This window comes from Tachypleus tridentatus, chromosome 8 (assembly GCF_004210375.1).
Source record: "Tachypleus tridentatus isolate NWPU-2018 chromosome 8, ASM421037v1, whole genome shotgun sequence".
Classification (NCBI taxonomy): domain Eukaryota; kingdom Metazoa; phylum Arthropoda; class Merostomata; order Xiphosura; family Limulidae; genus Tachypleus; species Tachypleus tridentatus.
Window position 1 is genome coordinate 131,874,944 of NC_134832.1, and position 21,017 is coordinate 131,895,960.

Here is a 21,017-nt window from a genome sequence, read left to right on the forward strand (position 1 = left end):
TTGATTGTAACATTATAACGCCCCCAAGAAAGTTCGAACCCCAACCCACGAGTTGAATGCCCTAACCATCAGGCCATGCCAGGTCCGTTACGAATATTGAAAAACAAAAATCTATCATATATTATATACGTAATGTAAAACCAAAGATTTGACTAAACAGTGATATATAATTATTGTTTTATTAAATCTACATCACGAATTTTAAGTGTGCTGTGTATTCCAGTCGCCAAATGTATTGACTTATTTTGTGTCTTGTGAAAATATTAGTTGTATTAAAACGACTGTATTTCTTACTGATAGTTTAGTTGACTACACTGATTGATAAGTAGCTTACCTTGATCTTACATAGTAATAGCTGTTAGATTTGAGCAACAGCATCCTTGCTACGCACGGGCCCCCGCGAAGTTTATAGCGTTTAAAATCTGTGGGTCTTGCCCAAATAGCTCATTGTGTAATATTGCTCTTAAATGCAAGCAAAAAGCTAAACATAATTTTTTTTTGTTTCAGCTATTGAAAAATGAACCTTCTTTTACCGTTTAAGGACCGTTTAAATTACTCACCCTAGACTAACTTTTACATTTAGTAAAACGATGTTTATTCTAATTGTTGTCCCTAAAATGGATTGGCTAATGCCAGACGAATTACGTTGTTACATTTTGAGACAGTTTTGAAATTACTGCGGTCATTAAGAGAAAACTGCGACGTTAACCTTTCACAAAACTCATAGTTAAATATCCAGATATTACACACAGGAAGGTTTTATGATCATTTTACAATCTTGACAGACGTTATAAATCAAAACCAGTACTCATGCTAACATGTAGGAATGCTAAAATAACCTCTTAAGCTAATAAACCCGTTGGACGTGTGAGATGTAATATGGGAGATATGATTTCACTAATGATAGCATAATCCGACAAAAAAAAAAGTTATTTTCACCAGTGAAATAAATCCGCTTACACAGTTATAATTTTCAACAGACATTTTCTCAGAATGTTCTATATTTCCATCTTAGTCATAAATGCACAAGTACCGTAACTAATCGTTTGAGTCCGAATTAACAATGGGTGTTAGTCGAAACCTGTCATTGGCCGATCTTAATTTAAACTTTCATAGAAATTAATGGTTGTAATTGGTGAATAGCTAGTTTCAAGTTACGTCTTTGTTGGCTGCTTTAAGCTATTTGACTCTCGATAAATAGGTGTCTGCAACCGGTTTTTTGCAACATAAGAAGATTCGACAACTCGGTTTTAAAGTAGAAATGGAAACTGGATTTAGAGCCGAGTTTCCTCGTTCACATAAATTAACTTTGAGTGACAGTCAGAACGTGAATGCTGTTATTAAAACTTTGATAAGCGGAACTTACATTATTTCTTTCGCCTACAGGGAACGAGGGCCTATAAATCTTATGCTCTGTATTCCCAGCAAAGGTACAAAAAGTAAAGAACCATCAAGGATTTTGTAAGGTTGTATGAAAAAATATATGTTGGTTACAAGCAAATACTGATAACCAGTTAAAACGTAACTAAAGTAAATTTGTTTTAAGTTTTTGAGCAAAGCTACACGAGGGCTATCTACGTTAGCTGTCCCTAATTTAGCAGTGTAAGACTAGAGGGAAGGCAGCTAGTCTGCACCACCCACCACCAACTCTTGGGCTACTCTTTTACCAACGAATAGTGGCATTGACAGTCACATTATAACGTCCTCACGGCTGAAAGGACGAGCATGTTTGGTGCGACGGGAATTCGAACCCATGCCCATCATTTTAGGAGTTGAACGCCCTAACTACATGGCCATGCTGGTCCTAATCAAAGTAAAAATCTGATTGTTTAGAATTTATAAGAGTCAAAGTGTGAGAAGCAGGCAATGCGCTGATAAATAAAATATGTTTGTGTGACAACTGGGGGGAGCGAAGAAGGTCCAGTGACAAATGACCACTTCAGTGTACTTTTTTGTTTACTGACTTAACGTGCTGATATACCGGAAAAGAAAAACAATGTAAAATGATTTGGCTTCACAGCTTCACGCTCATTGTGACTTAGCTTTCTTTAATGATTTATATCAGTGGCGGCGCTAGGGGGGCTTGGGGAGGGCTTAAACCCCCCACAATGAGCCGAGCCTCCCCTTAGCCCCCCCCCCAATATTGTTACCTACATATATTCATAAAATATGGAAAACACTCGTTGTTTTTGCTTAACAATTAACATCAAAGAGACATAGATCTGTAGAACTCAACGTCTTCATTAAGACGGAAGTATGTGTCATGCTTCCCATAGCAACGTACTGAATGCACTGAAACTCATGCACTGTATTGCTGCTCCCTGTGTAATGCCATTCTATCTTGAGCTTTGACGAAGATTAGACAACCACGTTGATTTCAAGTTACAACATATCATCAGGGATTTTACTTGATAAACCAAAGGTTTCACATTAATTTCATTTATCTTTTATTGGAAAGTAAAACATAGTATACATGTATAAGTGTATTGTGTATAGGTGAAAACTATGAAGCATTTAGCCGGTGTTGTGTCCTCTGTGAGATCATTTTGCATTGTGTATCAGCCATCCAAAATTGTACTGATGATTGTAGCATATACTTAAAATTGTGACTTACAATCCAATTAATGTTATACTTATGATTAGATAATAACCTTACATGTTAACTGACCAAGTAATATTTCTAAACAATTCTAGAATGAATTTTGAAATTATCATTGGGCTATTTAGAAGTGCCAAATTTAATGTAATGTAGTAGTTACATTATTGTAACAGGTGCTTGTCACACTTATGATAATAAGAACAATATCACAATCACAGTTTTACCTGTATGAATAATGTGAACTTATGAAGAAACCAGCCTTTCTGTGAAGGTCAACTGCAATTTAGACATTTTGTTTTGGTGCTACTATGACCATTCAGTATCCAGGCCGCGGGTTTGCTTTGTTCGAGCAATTCCCGCCTCAAACACCTTAAGCGTATGATCACCAAGCCACTGACCATGGTGTACGCTCTGCGTACGTATGATCACTGAGCCGCTGACCATGGTGTACGCTCTGCGTACGGCTAACGATTGGCTCAGCCCGATCGAGATCCAGATGCCAGCCGCATGCCACCCCTCCCCCGCTCACTCCCATTAGCTGCCCACAGTTTTACAACGTGCCCTATCAAAGTTTGTGTTCCCTAATTAGCCGTGTAATTTTACATTATCACTACCCTCTAATTAAGTACTTGTGCTATATGGTTAAAGATAAACACTTTCTCTAACAGTATTTCACGGATATGTTCTGGATTTTCATGTACTATTAATATAATTTGGCGATTTCAATGCTGCAGAGCAGTTGTTCGTAATGTTGAACTATGTTTAGTTGTTATTTGTTCCTTATTTATGAAATGACCCAATAGTATGTATATCTTTTTGCTTAGATTTTGATGTTTAAAATGAATATCCTTTGTAAGTCCTAATACCAATATAAGGAGAGAAATTCCCATCCGTTTCATATAAACTAACACAGCTTGGGAGTAGGAAGTGGTACTAGCAGTCAGCCTGCTCGGTGGTCACTTTGACGTTCGCGCACTCTGTATAAAAGGGAGTTATGTTTGCGTTACGCGGCTCTCGCTCTCTCTGGTACTCGTCCTCACACTGGAACACACACTCAGTTTGGATTAATAAAAGGAAATCAAAATAAACGTCTCGTTTTCAAACAAGGACACCAACACACAAGACAAGAGTCAGACATCACCCACCAAAACATAAACCAGTCACTCTACACATAGGGTTGATTATGCAACACTACCTGCTACTCAAGAAGAGGAAGCGAGTAGATGGTTCTACAAACACATGTGATGCAAGTGAGGAGGACAGTTGTGATCGTGATGGTGAGAATGCGGACACGACTAGTGCGGGACCCCAGCCGCAAGAGGGCACCACTCACACCCAGGGTGAAAACTACCACCAGGACCCAAGAACCTCAGCCAGCTTCCAGATAGTGGTCCTACCTGTCCAGACTTGAAGAGATACCCGGCCACAGAATACATCGGCCAGTGAAGGTCATTCAACAAGAATTGGCGTGATCAGCACTCGTGGTTGGAGTACTCTGTGACCCAAGATGCTGTATTCTGCTTCGCATGTCGTCTTTTCAGTCACACACACTTCAGTAAAACTAAGAAGTCCTTCACTCATGAAGGCTTCTGGAACTGGAAGAAGGCAACCACATCACTGAAGTCCCATGATAACTCGGCAGAACACAAGTTTGCCATGCAAGCTTGGGCAGAGTTTAAATTGCAGAAAACAAAGGGTGCAAGGATCCAACATGCTCTCGATGCAAGCCATGCTAAAACTGTGGAGGAAAAGCGACATTACGTAAGAGCAGTGATAGATGCATTGCTCTACACAGCCTGCCAGAATGAAGCCCAGAGAGTTCACAGGGAAGGTAGTCAGTCAGATAACAGGGGCAATTTCCTGAAACTTCTTGACACGATTTCCAGGTATGATGAAATCGTGAAGAAAAAGCTGAATGGTCCTGGCAATGCCAAGTACACGCACCATGATATCCAAAACGAACGGCTTGACATCATAGTTGGAATGATCAGGAAGGATATCAGCAAAGAGGTCATGGAAGCTGAGCATTTTGGTCCAATGGAGGATGAAACAAAGGATGTGAGCAAACAAGAACAGCTGTCCATTGTGGTAAGATACCTTTACCAACAGAGCCTTCACGAGGAGTTCATGGACTTTACAGCTGCTGAGGGTCTGGATGCAGATTCATTGCTCAAGAAAATCATGGAGACTCTGGCTAAATGTGGTATTGACCATAATGCCTGCATTGGCCAGTGCTATGACGGAGCTGCAGTCATGTCAGGGCACATCAGTGGCGTACAGGAGAGGTTCACGAGAGAGGTGTCTCAGGCTGTGTATGTCCACTGCTATGCACACAGGCCCAACCTTGTGCTAGTTGATTGTGTGCACAACGTCCAGGCTGCAGCAGAGATCTTTGTGACAATTCAGAAGCTGTACAAATTCTTCTTTACATCGGTTGTGCATGAAGAATTTCTGGAGGTACAGAAGGAGCTTGAACCCATGAACCAGCACATAGAGTTGAAGCGACTGTCAGACACGAGATGGGCCTGCCAACATGCTGCTTGTATGGCTGTGAAAAGAACCCTCCCTGCCATTGTGACAACCCTAAAGCGTCTTGTGGAGGGAGACAATGTCCACAGAACCACTGAATCAAAAGGCCTGTGCATCTTCCTATATCAGCAGTTCGTAACCAGGCTAGTGGCCATAGAAAAACTACTGCTGATGACAAAACACCTGACCTGCAGCTGGCCTCTGCAGAGAAACTAGTACAATCTGTCATCTCTGGTCTCTCAGAAATGAGAACTGAAGCAGCATGAAAAGACTTGGAAGAGTCTGCTGAGGATATATGTAAGAAAGTGGAAATACGCACTGAGATGGTGCGTCAAGGTGAACAGCGATCTGACCCCAGACACCTGGACGAATTCATAATCACATCTAGTACTGACCAAAGAGATGAACCAACATCAGATGCCATGAGACACACCTTCTATGCCATCATAGACAGGATGCTCAATAAGCTGAATAGAAGATTCTCCTCTGATGCCTGCAGTGTTCTGATAGGTGCAACTGCATTTAACCCTAAACCCTCCACATTTCTGGACAAGCAAGCACTCTTAGGAATGGCAGCAAACTATGGTGTGGCAGAGGATGACCTCGCAGTGGAGAACCACCAGTTGAACCGACTAATTGCAAGGAAGAAAGACAAGGGGCAGGAAGTATCCACACCATTGGAGCTTGCAACCATGCTGGAGACATACAAGGATGCTTTCATGAATCTCCACAAACTTGTATGCATAGCTGTGACCCTGCCTGTCACTTCAGCTGCCTGTGAGAGAAGTTTCTCATGTCTGAAGCTTCTCAAGACATACTTGCGCAATAGCAGTGGTAACAACTGCACCAGCAACCTTGCTGTCATATCAGTAAACTCCAGGAGGGCAAAACAACTTGATATTGATACTGTTATAGACACATTTGCTGCCAATCACGAGAACAGGCGCATTGTTTTGAAGTAATATTGACTATAAACACAATATGATGAAAGACAGTTAGCCTGATAGTGACCTTACTTTTCCTCAGAGTGTATTAACTTCACATGGGATAATTCGTTTCTGCTATGTAAACTATGTCTCTGTGTTATATTTCTTTTGATTTGTAGCTTTACTCTTAATGGTATATTAAATATTCAATCTAAGCTAATCCTGCTTTTCTTTATTATTATGTATTACCTTGGGTGGAATTTAGGTGAGCTTTCTCTTTTACATATACCCATATTTTCGTAAACAGATTATTTCTAATTTGTAATAATGAATTATTAATCAGAGTATGAGTTTCCGATGAAAACTGCATTGAAAATGCAGTTCAAAATTGCACACCTTTCTGAAATGTACCTTGGTATTTACATTATTATAATTTACCATCTATACTTCATATTGATGGCATTTTGGGAAGCCCCTCCACAGTTTACCTGAGGCCCCCCCCCCAACGAAAATATCCTGGCGCCGTCACTGATTTATATCTTATTCACACCACTAGTTTATCCTGATAGTACGCATGCTTACTGGTAAATATCCATGCTGTTTAAATATCAGCCTACCTATTATCATCTACTTTTAATTTGTAATCCACAAATAGGCAGCGACAGTCGTCTGCTTCAAAGCTATCGAAAATAACAAAACATATCTTAATAATAACTATAAAAGGATTATTCTTCCAACAATAAAAACAATACAATACAATCATCCCAATACCCGAGCACTCACAATTACACTAGATTAAGTCACTGTACCTAATTTGACGTTTAATATACATCTATATTAGAATGTTCACAAAAATAGTGCTGTGGAGCAATACGTGTACCAGAATATTCACAACGGTTATGTCGTGCAGTAATACGCGTGCTAGAATGCTCAAAACAGTTATGTTGTGCAGTAATACACGTGATAAAATGTTCAAAACAGTTATGTCGTGCAGCAATACACTTGTTAGAATGTTCAAAACAGCTACGTTGTGCAGTAATACACATGCTAGAATGTTTACAACAATTATGTTGTGCAGTAATGCACGTGCTAGAATGATCATAACAGTTACGTTGTGCAGTAATACATGTAATAGAATGCTGACAACTAATTCTCTAAAATAACCACACACACACATTAGGATGTATATACCTGTTTTAGGTGCAACATGCTCTAAAAATTCACACTGGGCGTAAACAACATCAAATGAGCTAGAATATACTCGGTGTTAGCTATGATTACTTACGACAGAATGTGTCACAATAGTAGTGCTGTGCAGTAATACACGTGCTAGAATGTTCATGACAATAATGTTGTGCAGTAATGCATGTGCTAAAATGTTCAAAACAGTTATGTCGTGCAGTAATACACTTGCTAGTGTATTCACAACATTAGAATATACTCGGTGCTAACTATATTACCTATAACAGAATGTTCACAATACCATTTCTTATTACGTATACTGAAATGTTCACTGCTTCCAATTTTTAGTGACGCGACAATGATTCGATTTTTCACAATCCTATAACATGCACTCGAATGTTAATATCACCAACTTAAAGCGGTGCCATATATATATCCGATCGTTCACACTTCTACACCACTATAATACATATCTTTCACATTTCAACAACAATGTTGTCGTACATATTAGAATGGTCATACAACTTAATTTTGGCGCCATTACAGTTTTAAAATCATCCTTGAAACGTTCAGTCGAACGAACAGGTTTGCCTTTAAAAGGGCACATGTTGAGCAAAACCCCATCAGTAGAAGCGTATTCTGTAAACTGTATTCTCAAGACGACTGGTATTAAAATTTAATTAAAATAAAATATAGAACATCGTTTCGACCCCCATAGGTCATCTAAAGGTTAACAAAGAAGATAACCTAAGAAGGTCGAAACGTTGTTCTGTACATAGTATGATTAATAAAAGTTCTAATACCCATACCAGTTGTCTTGAAAATACAGTTTTACTTCAAGTGGGTTTCTCGTCATTACGAATTACATTAGTAGAAGCGTTATCTTTAGAAACGTTTTGCGTAAATAATTTAAGACACAAAAGTGGTGCAAAGATTTGAAACCACTAATTAAGTCTCTGTTCACGGATGTGTTTCAGTCTAGTGCTTTTGGTCTAAAAAGCTTTAGCTTTCTGTTTATTGTAAGATATGACCACCAGCTAAAATAATCAAAATGAACTTTGAAACTTGTTGTTAACGAAAACAAAGTCTTAATAGAATCCTAAGTGGTGGTGATTTAGAACTTCAAACAGTATTTTTACGGGAGCTTGAAACGACCAGTATTTCATCTGTTGTTCAATTATCTCAATAAACATAAACCAAATATGAAGCTGCTTAATCATTATGTTTTTAACACCTCGAGAAATAGTCAAGTAATAGTATGGTAGGTTATGTAAGAATACACGTGCTCGTGCCCGCCGCTAGTACAGCGGTAAGTCTACGGATTTACAATGCTAATATCAGGGGGTTCGATTCCTTTCGGTGGGCTTAGCAGATAGCCCGATGCGGCTTTGCTATAAGAAAACACACACACACACGTGTTCGTATGCCTGTGGGATATACATGCTCCATACTTAAGCCTATAAAAGAATTAAACTTTTCAAAGTGATCCAAAATTCAGCGAGTTAAATAAACTCTTTCACAAGTTAACTGTAATGCACGTAGTAGTTTTAACACTGATCTTCTGTTATGATGATTTCTCCAGGTTAGCTATAGAAAAAAAAAAGGGGGTAATTGTTTCATATACATATATTATTTTTACTGGCGAAGGACAGTTATTTATGCAATGTTTATACTAATTTTTAAATGTCAATTTAAAATAATAATAAGAAGAAAATTAGAATTTTATAGTTACACATGAATTTGATTGCATCCAAGTTTGATTGTAAATAGAAACCAGACCACATGTACGGCCATAAAAACAGGCTGATAGATAAGATCCAATTTAACGTGTGACGTGTTAGGGATGTGAAACTAGACTGCTATTCTGTAACAGTTGACGTCAGTTTAATTTGTCATGTGTAATGTAAAGACACGTGATTTCCATGAATGTGTGTGAAGTAAAGCAGATGACTGAGTTTTAACTGTACTTGAATCAGCGAGTGTAACGTTAAACTAGGAGAGTCCTTTGAAAGTAGATACTATATTCAAGTTTGGTGTTTTTAACTATCATGTTCTGTGTTATGTGTATTTAGCTGTGTAGACAACATACATACATCTATCGAAAAAAAAAAGAAACAAACGAGGTGTCAGCAGGTTGATCAACTGTACATCTGTTTTGTAAACTGTTATGTTATTACAAGTTTTCTTTCTATTATTCCATCTTTGTGCTTTAAATTAGTGAGTTGGCTATAGCATTATTATTGTGTAATATCAAGCATGTGGTAGACAGCGGATAAATATGTTTCGACACTTGTTTACAGCGATTTGATCACTTGTAAATCAAACATTCAAGAAGAGAATGGAGAACTACGAGAAACTGAAAACAACGTAAAAGCGACAATTATCCATAGTAACATTTCAAACCATAATTGAAAATAAATAATAAAAAATAATTACTGCAGAAGGGAATAGTATATATATTAATTAATTAGTTAATAAAGTAACAATAGAGTGTACTGAAGCCTTCAATATAAAATCTCTATGGTGAGCATTACATTTAACCAGCATCGTGAAGTACTATACTCTCGGCTGAACGAAGTATCTCAGATAATTAAAACCGATGGGGTTATATACTGCCTATTAACATTCATATATATATATATGTTTACATAAGGATCATATTTATGATTACAACATTAAACAGACGTTTCTAAGAGATATGTCAGTTTCAGGTATCGCGCATTAGACGTAAACTGATACTACCAACTGTACTTACAAATCGCTAGAATTATTGCCTGGCGTCCTCTAGCGGATGAGCAGCCAGCTCTTTGACGTATGAATTTTCTATATTAAATTTCGCGTGTATTTTTTAACATTCTAGAAGGATGGTAGCAAAACGATTTACGTATAATATAATATTTTATAAACAAGAAAATAGCGTAAAATACTAAACTCATCACTTAGCGATACCTCTGTATTATTTACTGTAGATTTACGAAAAATTAGTTGAACTTACGCTAGAGTTTGCAATTGCGATAGAATAATAAATACGTGAAGAATCACTTTTGATTCAGTTGTTCATTAATTTACATTTAATGTTCGTACACTTGACATTATTCTACACGCAGATTTATAAACATAATTATATATACATAACACAATGCAGTGTTCGGCAACAGTCTATGTTCTTGACAGCGTTTTTGAAAAATTAAAAACAATTGCGATTTCTCAGTACTTCGTATACGCTAATTTTTTGCTACTTACATGATATTATGTGATTTTATGATCATTGAAGTATTGTAGATATAACTCTGAAAAGTCAATAACTATATTCCCTCCTCCCTATTACCTCGATTGTATTACGGTTTAACACATTTTTCACGAATTAGCTGCCTGCAGTGGCACAGCGATATATCTGCGGACTTACAACGCTAGTATCCGAGTCTTGATACCAGTGATGGGAAAAGCACCGATAGCCCATTGTGTAGCTTTGTGCTTAAGTACAAACAAACGAATTAGATAGTTTTTGGATTTGTTTTTTCATTTTAGTGAACGAAGTAGGCCTAGTGGTGGACCTACTCAGGCCGATCCAAAGGCAAAAATTATCTTGTTTGTTTTTTAATTTCGAGCAAAGTTACTTAAGGGCTATCTGCGCTAGCCATCCCTAATTTAGCAGTGTAAGACTAGAGGGAAGGCAGCTAGTCATCACCACCCACCGCCAACTCTTGGACTACTCTTTTAGCAACGAATAGTTTGGATTGACCGTCACATTATAACACCCCCACGGCTGAAAGGGCGAGCATGTTTAGTGCGACGGGAATTCGAACCCGCGACTCTCAGATTATGAGTCGAACGCCTTAACCCACCTGGCCATGCCGGACATAAAAAATTCGCTGCGTATGAGAAAATAATTTCAACTAACGTTTGTTTGTTATCGATATTAATTAATTACTTAGTTTAAAACTACCGAATGAAACTATCTTAAGAAGACATAAGTTTAATTTGAGTTACTTTATTTTCAATAATAATTACTTAATAAAACTATCAAGTCAGATGAGTTTTAGAGTCGAAACTGTAATTGAAGTTCTCAGTGAATTACCTATTTGGATTTAAGTAAATATAATCTTTAACACGAAGGTTTACGGCAGTGCTAGTGTTATAGTTCACCAGTGAGCAGTTAAAGAAACAATACATCAAATGTATGCTTGATCCTGTGGATGACGTCACTTGTAGGCTACTAATACGAAGGTAATTGTTTACAAACAAGCAAAACCATGTTTATATTTCAGCTTCTAATGTCACAGTCACAAACTTTCAAAAGATCAGTGATTGATTATAATAAATCAAATACTTAAACGTACGCAATACAGGTATGTATGTATCTGGTCTCTGAGCTAAAAATTGGGACAGTTGTTCGAAGATAGTTTTTGTCGAGCGAAAATCTGAAAAAAACAACTCATTAGCACTTCTAGTGGTACATTGATTTTCAAGCCAAACTCTAAAAAGTATTCAAAATTTATTGAAATAAATAAATGATTAAATAACCGTAAATAAGTCAACAAAGAGAATTAAAGATGACAACGTTAAAACGTAGGTGAAAAATGGAGGCCAACTGTCTTATACAAGAAGCAGAAGTTTACTGAAATAGTTTAAATAATGAAGAATATTGAAATAACGTTACTGAATTCCCCTCGGCCCGGCATGGCCTAGCGCGTAAGGCGTGCGACTCGTAATCCGAGGGTCGCGGGTTCGCGCCCGCGTCGCGCTAAACATGCTCGCCCTCCCAGCCGTGGGGGTGTATAATGTGACGGTCAATCCCACTATTCGTTGGTAAAAGAGTAGCCCAAGAGTTGGCGGTGGGTGGTGATGACTAGCTGCCTTCCCTCTAGTCTTACACTGCTAAATTAGGGACGGCTAGCACAGATAGCCCTCGAGTAGCTTTGTGCGAAATTCCCAAAACAAACAAACAATGAATTCCCCTCGGTGGACTCAGCAGATCCCCCGCTATGTGGCTTTGCTCTCTGAAAACACACACACGTTACTGAACACTTCTCGTGGAAAAATATTAAAATAATGTTACTGAACACTTCTGGTGGAAGAATATTAAAATAAAGTTACTGAACACATTATTCGAAAGAACATTAAAATAACGTTACTGAACACTTTTGGTGGATGAATATTGAAATAACGTTACTGAACACTTCTGGTGGATGAATATTGAAATAACGTTACTGAACAGTTCTGGTGGAAGAATATTAAAATAACGTTCCTGAACAGTTCTGGTGGAAGAATATTGAAATAACGTTACTGAACACTTTTGGCGTAAATAAAGTCCTATTGTGCTATTTGTTTAATATGGTTAATGCTAATTGCCGACTTTGTTTCATCACGAATAAAAAGAAAGCAGTACTGTTTTACTTATAAAGAAATGATTTAAAAGTAAAAGTGTGAGATCAGTCTTGAATTAGAAACCAGTATCAAAAAAAACGTACATAGGTAAGCACGTTCAACGTTACTACACCCGCTTACAGTGATGTGTGATGCACAAAACACTGTTCAGAGTGAGTGAATGATATCACGAGGGAAAAGTTTTATTATAATTAACACTATGACTAGCGACCTGGACCCTCGAAGTTTTCAAAAAACTATTTAAGCACTAAATGCTTGTATGTCCAATTTTTTTCTCGGTTTTACAGGATTCTTAATAACATATGAGTCGTACGAGAAAATGTAGACATATCGTCAATATTGTAAATAATTATACTCTTTGCTTTTATGATTTCCTCTGTTTTAAGTGAAAAAAGTGACTATTTCGCCCAGTTTGTTTGGTTAGTTCTTTACCACACCGCTCGTGTTATATACGTATGTCTAAACAGTGAAGACAAAATTAATAACAAGCTTTTTCAATCTTATTGTTCTCGTGGCTCGTGAAAAACTATTATGAAAATAATATATATTTTATTCTCAATTTACGGGCTTAAAAATAATTTGATTTAAAAATTAAGATGAAATTTGGAATACAGTCATTACTGATACATTTGTAGAGGTTGTAAAGTCGAAACAAGAATCGCAGTGTGAAAGCCGCCCTAACCAGAGAGATTGTTGTAGGTTTAACAGATAAGGGAGAACAGAACAAGTAGCCTTTGTTCAAGTTGATGGGATCCGTAAAACTTATGCCAAGAAGCTTACTGTTAGGAAAATGGGAGAAACCCACTTTCACTGGTTAAGCGACGAGTGATTTACCCACCAAATGCCCGAGCTGACTATCAGGAAGCGGTGAAAAGAATGGTTATTAGACATATATGTGAATATAAATGAACATTTCTAAGTTTACAAGGATTATTTGAGACTGAAAAACTGGGAAAGTATTTTTCATTTGTTTCCTAATCAGGTGAGTTGAGGTCCATAAGAGTCGACAGAATGTTTGTTTGTTTGTTTTTGAATTTCGCGTAAAGCTAGACGAGGGCTATCTGCACTAGCCGTTCCTAATTTTGCAATGTAAGACTAGAGGGAAGGTAGCTAGCTAGTCGTCACCACCCACCACCAATTCTTTGGCTTCTCGTTTACCAACGAATAGTGGGATTGGCCGACCCTCAGATTACGAGTCGAGTGCGTTAACTATCTGGTAATGCTGGGCCGCTCGACAGAATGAAGGAAGGGAAAAGTAGAGATAAAGAAAAGCCTCGTGTCGGCGGAAGGGGTTTTGTGACTGTTTTGGATATCTGGATCCCAGGCGGATCAGTCTGGATTGCTTTCCCGCTCTGTTTTGACTGAAACTGTCTTTTGTTTTTTGTTACTTGAAAGTTCCTCTCATAGTTTCTATTGCCGAAACTTCAACAGATTCCATTTGAGTGTCCTAGTCGTAGACTGACGAATTTTCCTCAGTTGTTATTTATGTATGCTGGTTTTTCATGATCAGCCAGCTGCCTTTAGTGGTCCGTGCGTGCTCGGTCCAGGTGTTTAAGTGGTTATTGATTATTGGATTTAATGCTTGATGGTGAGCTGGAAGAGAAGTTGTGTTTTCCTTTCTTTGTAGGGTCTTTCAGCTCCAAAATATAGGGGAGGGGAACAGCCGCGAGTTGAAATGTGATCTGTTGTGTTCTTGGAAGAGATCGTCACTTTCAGGGAATTGGTTACTTGGCTAGACTATCTTTTGTAACTGTTCCTGCGAACTACTATGATTTTGGATTGTGTGAAGTGTTCAAAAGGTTTGGTGAACTTACTCAGTAGCGATGGAATGATTCACGTTCCTGAAAAAGTTTAATGTTACTGTTAGGTGGTTGATATTTCACCGGAGGAAGTAAATTCCTTGTAGATTTGTTGTTGTTATTTTATCCCATGAGACTCCCGCAATAGAGAGCCCTTCTATGCTGTTTGTCTTGATAGTTTGAGAAGAGGTGGTTTCTGATTGGTTGGTTTCCAGTACATACAAGTAGATAAGCTATTTTATTGTCTGATAATCAACAAGTTGGTAAACTTCATTACGTCATGAATTGGATTCAGGTGATTCAAGAAGTTATTAAAAAGCTATTTAACACATGGCCACATCTTTGGATTCTTCGTTATAATCAACACTCAGATGGAAAATTCAATCATGAATACAGCCACCAAGAAGCCAAATGTTTGGCATCACCCTGAACATCTGTAGTATCACATGGATAAGAAATATATGGTCAAAAGATTTATTATTAACAATTATGTTTTTTACATTACTTTAGAAAGACGAACTGTTTGAATGTAATATGTAGAGGATAATAGTTGACTTCAGATACAAGAAATATTTTTGGATACTTTATTAAAAAATAAAAATAAACAATAATTAAATATGGAACTTGAACAAGTCCAATCTGGAACTGTGGTATAATAGAAGTGTCATAAAATAGTACTAGGTTTTTTTATCTAAGGATTTGTAATGATAAAATGTAACAATTACTAGAGGTATAAAAGAATAATTTGTTTTATAAATTACGGCGTGGCTTTCAGCTTCAGTCTGCAGCAAAGTTTAGCAAAAGTAAAGATATCCAACTGATGAAACAGTAGATTCTATCTAATATGTGTAAGTGTAAACGTGAGAAAAGTATGTTTAATTTGCTATACTGGTGGCAAGGTTCATTTTGAGTTTCGCTCTAAGCTTATTTTGATCATGATTTGTCTCAGCCAAAAAATGGCTGTCAGAGAATTGTCTGAGTGCTTCGAAATCACGGAATATTCAAACACAGATGTTTCTTTAAGTTAATCGAACTTTACATGAAATGTCACTGTTACAGGTGGATGAAATAAAACAAAGTAGGGGTAATTAATAAACTTCTTCCTAAACACGGGTCTTTGAAGTTATGAAACCACATATTTCAAACACAATTAGATAAGGTCTAAACCCCTAAGCAAGTGGAACTTTTACATGTTTAGTGTCAAGAGTCACAGTAAAGTGTGGTTTCAGTCGGACTAAAGACAGAGTTCGAGTGACCAAAAACATGTTTTAGAAATTCGCTACTTTATATAGAAATAGCTATATCATCATACTGACCCAAAATGGAACTTTTTTAATGAGCCTGGATTTGTTTGTATTAGAAAAAAAACCCAAATTGGGCTATCTGCTGTGTTCGAGGGGTATCGAAGTCCTAACTTTAGTATTGTAAACTCGTAGTCTTACCGTTGTCTCACCGGAGGACTCTGATCAGTGCAATTTGAACGTGTGGACGCGAACTGTGGATATTGATATAAAAGGGTAAACTGCTGGAAGGTTTATTCAACAGAAGCAGTTTTGTAAAACGTCCTACAGAAAACACGAAACCTAGTTCTTATTTTCACTGGCGAAAAACTGTTGTTTTTTTTCAGTTTCGCACAAAGCTACTCGAGGGTTATGTGCGCTAGCCGTCCCTAACTTAGCAATGTAAGACTAGAGGGAAGGCAGCTAGTCATCGCCAACTTTTGGGCTACTCTTTTAATAACGAATAGGGGTATTGACCGTCACATTATAACGCCTTCACGGCTGAAAGGGGGAGCATGTCTGGTGCGACGGGAATTCGAACCCACGACTCTCAGATTACGAATCGAATGCCTCAACCCACCTGGCTACGTCGGACCGTCAATAGCGACAAACAAATTATGTCTAATTTGCACGAAAGTTATACCAGTTCTAGTGATTAGAAAAAAGTTTTGACAGAAAAAAGTAAGTGCTCTTTAAAGATATTGAAAGAAATATGGTTTAAAAGTATATTTAAGGACGTTCTGTATCGTATGTAGCGCTGTAAGAAAAAAAATAACGTTAACTTACGAAGGTTTGCTTGTGAACATATTGGGATGAATTAATAATGTATTAGTAAGAGGTTTTCTTTTAAAATATGATAGGCAAAAACATGTATTTACTTCGAACTTCAGAAACGAATCCTAACGTTTTTCTCCTAATGCTAGTTGTAAAAATGCGCTTGGAGGCACTCATTTCAGTTAAATTAATACTAGTTTACAGTTTATTACCTCAGTAAAGTAAATATGAAACGTATTCGTTGATTTTTAAAATTATGTGTACTAACTAGATCAACAGTATGTTTTCATTAAAAATACTTGATTTATTATAGAAATTGCCGTCAGAAGCGGATTTTGTTTTATAAAATAGAAACATGTTATAATAGAACATACTAAAGACCTAACCAATTTTTAGTACAGTTTAGTGACACTTATGAGACTGTTTGTAAAAACGATAGCTAATCCTTCGTACCCACAGTGATTACAGTTATTTTCGGCAGAATCAGGGTTAATTAATTTATGAGACCTTGGACGTGGTAAACTACATCAAAGCCTAGCATGGTCAAGTGTTTAAGACGCTCGACTCATAATCCGAGGGTCACGGGTTCGAGTTCCCGTCCTACCAATCATGCTCGCCCTTTCAGCCGTGGGAACATTATAAAGTGACGGTCAATCCCACTATTCATTGGTAAAAGAATAGCCTAAGATTTGGCGGTTGGTGGTGATCACTAGCTGACTTCCCTTTAGTCTTACACTGCTAAATTAGGGACGGCTAGCACAAATAGCCCTCGTCTAGCTTTGCGCGAAATTAGAAAACAAACAAACAAATACATCAATCGAAAAGGTTTGAATTCCTGAGCTAAAAACTGTAGTTAGATCTGAACTCGGTTAAAAGATGACAAAGTCGTGAGCTAAAAAGTTGTACTTGAAAAAACAACAACTGAAAGCCATCTATGAGCCATTATACCGCGGCTAGAAATATATGTCTTAAAGAGTCTGGTTTGTAATCGCTACGCAGACATGGTATTCGCTTGTTTTACTTATCAGTTTGCAGTATTCACAATATAATTATTGAATAAATAATGCATGCTATGAAATGTTGTTTACTCTTAGCATTTTCTCCAATCAAAATCTTTACTGAATAAATACCGTATTCTTCCTTTCATATTGTTTGTCCTTACCACATCTTCCAATAAAACCTTTTCTGAATAAATACCGTATACTTCCTTTCATATTGTTTGTCCTTGCCACATCTTCCAATAAAAAGTTTGCTGAATAAATGTTATATTCTTCATTTCATATTATTTTTTTTAACATAAAGCTCCGATCATTGTTGTTTTTCTTTTTTCAAGGGTTACGCTGAGACCACAATGAACGAACTTCTTAGTTGGTATGGCTATGATAAACTCGACACCAGAGAGACCCAGGCTCTAAATCTTCAACGTTTCAATGCTCTCAAACGCCCTTCGCCATTGCAAGTATCTTCGACCCCTGATGACGTAGGTTCCGATGATTCATACTCAGATGTATTATCTAACAGTGGAAGTAGACTCACTGTCAGGACGACTTCTGGTGGTGGAGACAATATTGATACACCTATTACGTCACCAAGTCCCGGTACGGAAGGTACAGTAATAGAGTGTTATGAGCAGTGTTTAATTTCAAATTAAAACGAATTCTGAAAGTTTTACCTCATTTGATTTTAGTTATTTTACTATTATTTTAAGAGAAATAAACGCATAGCAATGATTAACGTGCAAAAGTTTACAGAAATAAAATGCTTTAACAGTGGCGTAGCTAGGGGAAGGCAAGGAGGTACATCTGTCCCCGGGCGCAGCATCGTAGGGGCGCAAAATTGATGTTACATAATTAGAAATTATGGCTTACATTTTGTCACGAGGGGGCGCGAAAACTGACTTTGTCCCCGGGCGCTGAAAACCCTAGCTACACCACTGTTAAAGCATTTTATTTCTGTAAACTTTTGCACGTGTGTTTTAATACTTACAAGTAGGTAAATATTTCATTGAAAACTGAATCAGACCTAGCACTAAACTTTCGGCAGCTTGATTGTGTTGTGAAATGTATACTATACGTGGGCATCATCTTGCTCGTCGATGGTTCATCAATAAACCGGGGGCTTATAACACTAAATTTCGAGTTTTGATACTTGCGGTGAGCGAATAAAATCCAGTCTTTTGTCTAGTTTTATGATTAAGAATAAACAAACAAAAGAAAGAAGAAAAAAGCTGAATAGGCTAGACCTGGTGATAAGGACACTTGACTTATAATTTATTGGTCGGAGATTCAAATCTCGTCACCGAACGTGCTCCCTCTTTCATCCTTGGGGGCGTTATAACGTGTAGCCAGTCGCAATATTCGTTGTTAAAGAATAGCCCAACAGTTGGCGATGGGTGACGTTGACTAGTTGTCTTTCTTCTAGTTTATCACTTCAAAATTAGAGTTGGTTAATGCAGGTAGCCCTCGAGTAGCTTTGGGCAAAATTAAACAAAAAACTACAATAACAATATTGTGTCGTGTTTATAATTATCGTGCTCTGTAACTTTCTATTATATTTTGCATTAAAAAAATTTCGTAAAAATTACAAATTGGAAATATTATTACACCACTCAAACAGTTCTTTGAAACTGAATATTTTAGTAACATTCTTACACCAGTGAGATAGCTTAGAGGTTTGAATTTATTGTTGTTATTTTATTAATTGTTTTTAAAGTTACCAGCTTAATAGTTTAGCTCTAGATTTTGGACGAAGTGAGTCGCGTTCGAATCCTTACCTAAATATTTTCTGTACTTTAAGTTGATGATACATTATGAAAGTTACAGTCAATCCCATAACGTGGGTGGTAGGGTAGTGTTGACCATTTGCATTTCTCCCTCTGGTCAATATTTTAAAATGAGGGACATCGATAGATAGCCTTATTAGCTTTATCATAACTACAATACTTTATCAACTCTAAACTTGTCACTCTCCTCTTATCTTCCTGAACTTTGGATTATCATATTTTTTTTTACTGCAGGTCATAAAATTACCATTATGCTTTCAATACACGTGTTTCTCAAACTTATGTGTCATAACTTTTATAATATTTTATTAAATACTTCATATCTGGTTACATTCGTATAGAATTTGCAAAAGTTTCATAAAAATATAGTATTTTATTGAACGTGTACACAGTTAAACAAAACCATAATATTATATTGTAATGACACTTTTATAATGGTCAAACGATATTTAAGCCATTCAACATTAATATTGTTTGTAAGTAACATACCCTTTGGTTGGTTAGTAAGAGAAACATTTTTAAATAGATTGAAAATTCAAAACAAACAGCTTCAGAACATTTTGGTAACATATAGGGCAACTGATTTAATTTATCTTTCACGTGAGTTAGTCATCTTTACACAAGCTCTGTCATAGTTTTCCGTGTGTGGGGGAGAGAGGGTACATCAGTGTCTAAGTGTTCACTATTGATATTATATACATACAGCTCTAGATTTATATGGATGATTAGAACGGATATTTCACATTTACTGAACAGCTGTATCATGTTAAATATCAATAAAAACTTATCTACTTACACAAATTTTCAAACAGCCTACGTTTCTTCAGTCAAAACAGTAATTTTAATTGCACGGCTAAAGCCACTGACTGATCCGCTAGGTTTATAATCACCTTTTCTTTAGTTTTGTAACTTTCGCTCTCTAGTTTCGTATATAAAAAAAAAAAAAAAGCTTTGTTCGAGAATGTTGATTTCGATTTATTCGTAATATGGTGAATTTAGGAAAAGGACTTTTCATTTTGAATCTTATCTTACTCCAATATTAACGCTGATTCTTTGCAGCGGCTCAGCAGTGTGTAGACTTATAACCCTAAAACTCGGGTTTCTATACCTGTGGTAAACACAGCTCTTTGTGTAGCTTTGTCTTTAATGGCAAACATACAAAGGAAACAAACTCCAGATCGAATGACCTTCTGTTGAGCTGTCAACTTTAAACGAAGATTTTTCAAAGTTCAAAAATAGTTTAAAGTCTATGCTGTCCCTCAATAAAACATATCAGATTTTTTGGATTTACCTTTAAAAAGGCTATTTTATATTGTTTTGATGACGACGGTATCCTGTGTTAGTTTTTAGCTTGTGAAGCAGGGCAACTTAATTTTATCTCACAACAAACTATCTCTCTTCCTTTAACAATTAACTCTTGTTTTGCTGGAAGCAGTCAGCTGCACGAAGCTCAAAAACGGGTTCAATGTAATCTCTTAATATAGCTCGTAAAACAGTTCAACTTAAAAACAGCTTATTACAACAAATGTAATGAAATTAACCAGTATCAACTTACTCTGTCTCTGCCTTTTCTGCATGCTATCGAACAAATACGTCTTTAAACCATCCAATAAGAACTTTGTAAACTGTACAACATTTTCCATTTAATACACTTCAATAATACACTTCAATACACCCAATAAACATATCCTTCATAAGGGCAAGAAAGTAAGCGTTGATGTGTCCAATGGATTATATATACAGACGAATATGTATTTG

General features: G+C 36.8%; 1 protein-coding gene across 5 annotated transcripts in view; it reads left to right on the forward strand.

Annotated features, from left to right (window-relative positions):
- Positions 1–21,017, forward strand: part of LOC143223511 (uncharacterized) — a 78,950-nt gene that overhangs the window by 34,719 nt on the left and 23,214 nt on the right. For 3 of the 5 annotated variants that reach the window (XM_076451586.1, XM_076451583.1, XM_076451585.1), the window contains exon 2: positions 17,811–18,084. In XM_076451586.1, the coding sequence (XP_076307701.1) occupies positions 17,829–18,084 (256 nt within the window). In that variant the 5' untranslated portion in view covers positions 17,811–17,828. The remainder of the gene's footprint in view (positions 1–17,810; positions 18,085–21,017) is intronic. The other 2 variants (XM_076451588.1, XM_076451584.1) reach the window with 1 other exon arrangement.